This window comes from Arvicola amphibius, chromosome 8 (genome assembly GCF_903992535.2).
Source record: "Arvicola amphibius chromosome 8, mArvAmp1.2, whole genome shotgun sequence".
Classification (NCBI taxonomy): Eukaryota; Metazoa; Chordata; class Mammalia; order Rodentia; family Cricetidae; genus Arvicola; species Arvicola amphibius.
In genome coordinates this window covers 105,560,511-105,566,510 of record NC_052054.1, presented here as the reverse complement: position 1 = coordinate 105,566,510, position 6,000 = coordinate 105,560,511, and the positions used below count along the sequence as shown (strand labels likewise).

At 59.6% G+C, this 6,000-nt stretch overlaps 1 protein-coding gene across 1 annotated transcript; it reads left to right on the top strand.

The window, feature by feature from the left end:
* Nucleotides 1-1,079: 1,079 nt before the first annotated feature.
* Nucleotides 1,080-5,087, top strand: Ptma (prothymosin alpha). The gene is made up of 5 exons (XM_038339593.2): nucleotides 1,080-1,321; nucleotides 3,460-3,531; nucleotides 3,758-3,851; nucleotides 4,129-4,202; nucleotides 4,347-5,087. The coding sequence occupies exons 1-5, from the start codon at nucleotides 1,277-1,279 to the stop codon at nucleotides 4,392-4,394; spliced, it is 333 nt and encodes a 110-aa protein (XP_038195521.1). The 5' UTR covers nucleotides 1,080-1,276; the 3' UTR covers nucleotides 4,395-5,087.
* The last annotated feature ends 913 nt before the right edge of the window (nucleotides 5,088-6,000 follow it).

Below are 6,000 nucleotides of genomic sequence, written 5' to 3'. Positions count from 1 at the left end.
AGTCAACTGCGATGGCGATTAAAACGGAGCAACCCAGAGTTCTAAAGTTGTTCGTGTGAGCTGGGTCGCCACGTCACGCCACGCTTGCCGTGTCCATCGCCATCTTGAGTGTGGCATACTTTTGGGTTTTCTTTGCTCCAAGCCCCGCGTGGTTCCTCGAGTGGCTCAAGTTTGAAGGAACCCCGCCAGGACTGTCCCCAATGGCCTAAGAGACTAGTTTCCCGCAGTCGCGACGTGTGCACATGCCTAAGGGAGCCCCTAAAGTGTGAGGGAAGGGGAACACTCGATGGTCAGAGGCCGTAGCGACAGCAGATGCGGGCCAGCGTCCCGAGGCGCAGACGCCGCTCTGCGCGTGAGGCCGACGGCCTGTCCCGCTCGAGGGCACAAAGTCGCACCGGACATCCAATCCCGCCACACATGAGTGCCTAAGTGTGTGCTTGGCGCGAGGCCCGCGCACCAGCCGGCCCTGGACGGCATCGAGCGAGGAGTCGGGAAAGGAGGACGGGGTGGGAAGCACGGGAGTCCCTGCGCCCGCCGCGCATCCACGCCCACTCGCACCGAAACAACTCTTGGTCGAAGGTGCGGGCCGCTCGTGGGCGCGGGAACCACGCGGGGCACCGCCCGGGGCAAGCGCCGCCCAGCACTCGCCTTCCCCTCCCCCTCGCGGGCAGCCCTCCTGCGCCCCCCCTCCTCTTCCCTCCCCCTCCTTCCCGAGCAGTCGTGAGGGAGGGGGAGGCGGGGGCTGGGCGGGAGGCTTTGCCGCGCTTTGGTCGTCTGCGTCAGAAGCCTTAGCAAAACAGCCGCGGGAGCGCGCGGCCGGGAGCGCGCGGGCACGAGTTCCCCCCCTTAACCCCCCCACTCCGCGGCCTCGCAGAGACCTAACAAATTCTAGACTCTGAATGACGGTGCGGCGGGGGACTGCGCAGCGCGCGCCGCGCGGAGGCACTGCCGCTTTAAGCTCACTTGCCCATTGTTCGGAATCGGGCCAATGAGAAAACGCCCGCTCCCTGTCGGCAGCCAATGGCGTGGGACCTAGGGTGGTGGAGCACCGCCCACTAATCTATATTAAAGCTCCTGGCGCCGCGTGAGTCCCCCACTGGCTGCTCTGAAAAGCCATCTTTGCATTGTTCCCGGTGCTGCTCCGCTCTTGCTGCAGCCGCCTTCGCCGCCCGCCTCCTCCTCCTCCTCCGCGGCGGACTCCGGCAGCTCTCTCGCCAGAGTCCTCGAACTCGATTCGTCTCGCCCTCGCTGCAGCGGATCACCGGCGTGCCCCACCATGTCAGACGCGGCCGTGGACACCAGCTCCGAGATCACCACCAAGGTGAGGCTGGACGCCGCCCGCCCCCTCGGGGTCCGCGCGCCGTCGCTCGTGCCGGGCTGGGCGCGTGGCGGCCGGCTCGAGCCGAGCCCGCCGTGACGGCTTCCCGGGGGCAATCTCGCCGCCCTGCAGGCGCGCGGTGGCCCCGGACACCCACTCTTTGTGTGCGGGGGAGGGGGCGCGACGCGGCGCGGGCATTCGTGCCGCCGTCGGTCGGGAGCGGGCCGATGGCTCGCGGGTCGACGCGGAACTGGGGGGGTGGGTTAGGCTGCCTGCCCTCGAAACTTGGCGCCGCGCTGCAGCGGCGGCGGGGAGGAGCGGGGCCGGGCTGGGGGTCGCGAAGCCGTGGCCCACGGGAAGAACTTTGAAACTCCGGCGCGTCGGAAGTGCGGGGGGCGCGTGTGCGGCGGCCGCGTTCCGCGCCGCTCTTTGTTCGGCGCCCGGGTTCGCGCCCTGCAGCGGGCGGCCCGGCGGCGGCTTATCCGGGGCGACCCGGGATGACGCGGCTGGGGCGGCGGCGCCGCCGGAGTCTTGGCCCTCGGCCCCGGGTGGTCGTGGGGTGGCCGTGGAGGGGGTTTGCTCTGGCGGGCGGAGACTCCGCGCCGGTGGCGGCCACCCCGCCGGCTGGGTGAGTGCGGGCTCGGGCGGCGTGCCCACGCGCCCGAGGGGGAGGAAACGGAAAGTGAAGCGGCCGCACGGCGGAGCGGCTGGGGGCGCCCTCCGCCGTTACCCTGCAGCGGCGGCCGGGAGCCCGCGCACACTCGCGCCCCTGGCCACGCTCGCCCAGGCGGGTGTCTCCGCCCTCGGGACGAGCCTGGCGTTCAAAATACTTGGGTGTTCGCGTCCGGCAGCGGCGGCCCGGCGCCGGTCACCTTGGTGTCACTTGAAAGTGCCGCCCCCCCATCTTGGTCTCAGCGGGCGACCCTGTACCGAGGGGACCCGGAGCGCTCTCTGCAGCGGTGCCCGGTGGCCCCTGCAGACTGACCTTCCAGCCGGGCTGCTGCCCTCCCCCAGACGGGCTCGGAGTTTTTCTGTGGTGAATTCCCTCGAGGCTCGACGTGTCGCCAGGGGTAGTGCGCCCCCGACGGGCTCGAGGCTCGGAGCTGAGAAGCTCCCAGTGCCCGCTGGCCTCCCGCGGGATTTTGCGCGCCAAAACTACAGGCGGAAGCCGCGTGTCGCCCCTCGCTCGCGGCAGCGCTCACAGGTGGCGTCACGTACGGGCGCTCCTGCGTGGAGCCCGCGCTCGCCCGGACCGCGGGTCTCCAGAGCCCGGGGCGCACTCGCTGCCCCGGGCCACGTGCTCTTTGCGCGCGGTGCGTGCCGAGGCTCGCGCGCGTAGTTCGCGGGGTGAGAGTTGTGCGCCTGCGCGCCGCTGCCACCCCGCCCCCACTCCCCCGGGCTTCTGCCGCCAGGGGGCGGGAGTGGGCGCCCTGGGGTCCTAGGCAGGCTTCTGGTGGGCGCGAACCCGCCGGCGCCCACAGGTGACCCACGCCGCGGTGCGGTCTAGCGGCGCCCTGTTCCTACGACCCGGGTGGGAGTTGGGTTCAGCCACGCGATTGGAAAAAGTTAGCGGCGTGGGCTCTCGGCTGCAGTTTGCAGAGCCTGTTCATGACTTCCCGTGCCCATGGAGGCCGGGACGTCTGCCGTGCAGAGCACGGGCTGCTGTGACTTGACGCTTGGCCAGGGCTTGGCCTGCAGCAGGCCCAGGCGCCTCCCGGTCCCCATCCGGATTCCCGTCCATCCCCGAGCGAGCGCTCAGCCATCAACAGGCTCCTCCCTCCACTACCTTATTTATTTATGGCACGGCACCCGGCCACCTCCTTCCAAGGAGGGTTTCTGAGGGGTGGAGCTCCCTCTAGCTGGAACGGGCGGCGAAGGGCGTGCAGGTTAGGGCGGCAGTTCCAGCTTGTCTGCCCGGCCTGTCAGGTTTGTGGCTGTGCCATATGGTGGCCGAGACGCAGTCGGTGCTTGAGTTTAGGAGATGGACCACATTTGATTATCTGCTGTGACTATCCTGACATTTCCCAAGGGGAGCCAGTGACTCCCAGCGGTAGTCATGATCAGCCTTGCCCAGTTATCAGCAGCACCTTAGCTGGCGTCGATTATTCTAAAGTCTAACGGGTTTCCTCTTCCTTCTGAAGGACTTGAAGGAGAAGAAGGAAGTTGTGGAGGAGGCAGAGAATGGAAGAGACGCACCTGCCAATGGCAATGCTGTGAGTGTACCCCCGGCTGGGGCTTCTGTTTCCAGTTTCTGCTCTTCGTTTTCAGCCTAGTTCAGGATGTGAATGGTGTTGGAGGATCAGGCAGGTTAAACCTTGTCAAACCGCCCAAAGTTTGGGAGGTGTGTGGTTAGCTGTACGGTGGGCATTCATCTTCTTGGTGAGGGGCGAGGTGCACTAGACTTGAGGTGGCTCATGTTAGGTATTTTCTGTCAAGCAGAATGAGGAAAATGGGGAGCAGGAGGCCGACAATGAGGTAGATGAAGAAGAGGAAGAAGGTGGGGAGGAAGAGGAGGAGGAGGAAGAAGGTGACGGTGAGTAGTCTTGTTTTCTTAGGTTCTTTCCTTGGCCTTTGCGAGAAGGGAGAGGTTGGTTCTGGGCAAGTGGACCACATCCAGCTATGGTGTGCCTACCCGTGCATTCGGCCTGTTGTACCTAGTGCTCCACCCTCTGCTGTTGGGCAGTTCTCTCATTAAGAGACTTGATCTGTTTTCTGGCCTGTCCACCTCGGCAGGTCTCAGACATCAGGGCCAATGATGGCTGTAATATGAGGACAATGGTTTTATGTGGTCCTTAATCCATTCTCTCCAGGTGAGGAAGAGGATGGAGATGAAGATGAGGAAGCTGAGGCTCCTACGGGCAAGCGGGTAGCTGAAGACGATGAGGTAGGCCTTGGTTTGGGATGTTGAGGGTGGTTGGTTCTAGCTTTGTAGATGCTGAGAGGGACTTCCTGTAAGGTGGGGAGGGGTCTGGGGTCTTGCTGTCTGTAGCCGACCTTCAGTGAAGGGCTGATGTCTCCTGTGCTGCAGGATGATGATGTTGACACCAAGAAGCAGAAGACTGACGAGGATGACTAGACAGCAAAGGAAAAGCTAAACTAAGGCCTCCGTGACCTGTTCACCCTCCACTTCCCGTCTCAGAATTTAAACGTGGTCACCTTCGAGTAGAGGAGCAGGCCCCGCCCGCCCACAGCGGGCAGTGCCACCCACAGATGACATGCGCTCTTTATCAACCCACCAAAACCACAACATGAATTTGCAACAGGGGAGGAAAAAACCAAAACTTCCAAGGCCCTGCTTTTTTTCTTAAAAATACTTTAAAAGGAAAATTTGTTTGTATTTTTTATTTACATTTTATATTTTTGTACATATTGTTAGGGGTCAGCCATTTTTGATGATGACGGGTGACCAGACCAGCCTTCAGAGCGTTCTCTGTCCTACTTCTGACCTTACTTGTGGTGTGACCATGTTCATTATAATCTCAAAGGAGAAAAAAACCTTGTAAAAAAAAAACACAAAAAACGATAACAAAAAAAAACAATCTTATTCCGAGCATTCCAGTAACTTTTTTTGTGTATGTACCTAGTTGTACTATAAGTAGTTGGTTTGTATGAGATGGTTAAAAAGGCCAAAGATAAAAGGTTTCGTTTTTTTTTTCCTTCCTTTTTTTGTCTATGAAGTTGCTGTTTATTTTTTTTTTGGCCTGTTTGATGTATGTGTGAAACAATGTCCAACAATAAACCGGAATTTTATTTTGCTGAGTTGTTCTAACAACGGTGTCTCAAGTCTCGTTTATTGTGTGTGCGCCTAGTTCTTTGAGTCGTATTTCCTGTCCCGTGAACCTCATATACCTGCACCTGAGTTGTGTGCTGCACGCAGTTTACCGCCTGTTTTCTGGGTGTAGGGTATAGTGTTGAGGTGAGGGACTGGAGTAGGACAGGTTAGATGTGGGAGGCCTTGATAAAGCTGCGGTTAAGAGCATATTGAAGTTCTTGGGTCAGTCCTTTCCTGCTGGGATGGTCACTGGGTGCCAGATGTGAGCTGGAAAAATGGTCTGGATGTGGAGCCGTTAGTGGCACAGGCCAAGTAAACCTGTGCTAAGTTCTTTCTGGGCTGCTGTCCTTGTAATACACTGCTTAGTGGTTCCCCCTAGTGGTGGCTCATGGTACTTGCTAAGCCTTTAGGTTCTTAAGCATCTTATGGAACTATAACTGGTGGATTTCACCTTGCCCTTGAGCATGTAGAGGAGACCTGGCAATTTGTTTTTTAGACTTGGATGAGAAGGACATCTTGTTAGGGAGGGCTATGCCAGGTTGTGCTTCAACCCAGAGTTGGGATATTGCTGTGTACTTGGAATATGGAACGCCTTAGCTCATAACTTCAAGGTGGGTAAAGGTTGGGCTGTACTTGATATGGGAGAACTTTCCAGTTGTGCAGTGGGGACTGGGGTGGGCACTGAATCCACTCTCAGGGACCTCAGGTGGTAGCTAGTTGAGAAAAGTCTGGACTCAAACCTCTGTTCCCCAAAGATAACACTTCAACTCGGGTATCCAGCTTCCAATGGGGGTTGTACCTTAAATATCCTCACCTGCACTTGCTCTTCAGGGATCCTCTCCATTTGCTCTAAGGAATCACCTGGTCAGGAAAAAAGCATTCAGAGGAGCAAAATAGTCAGGGCATTTAA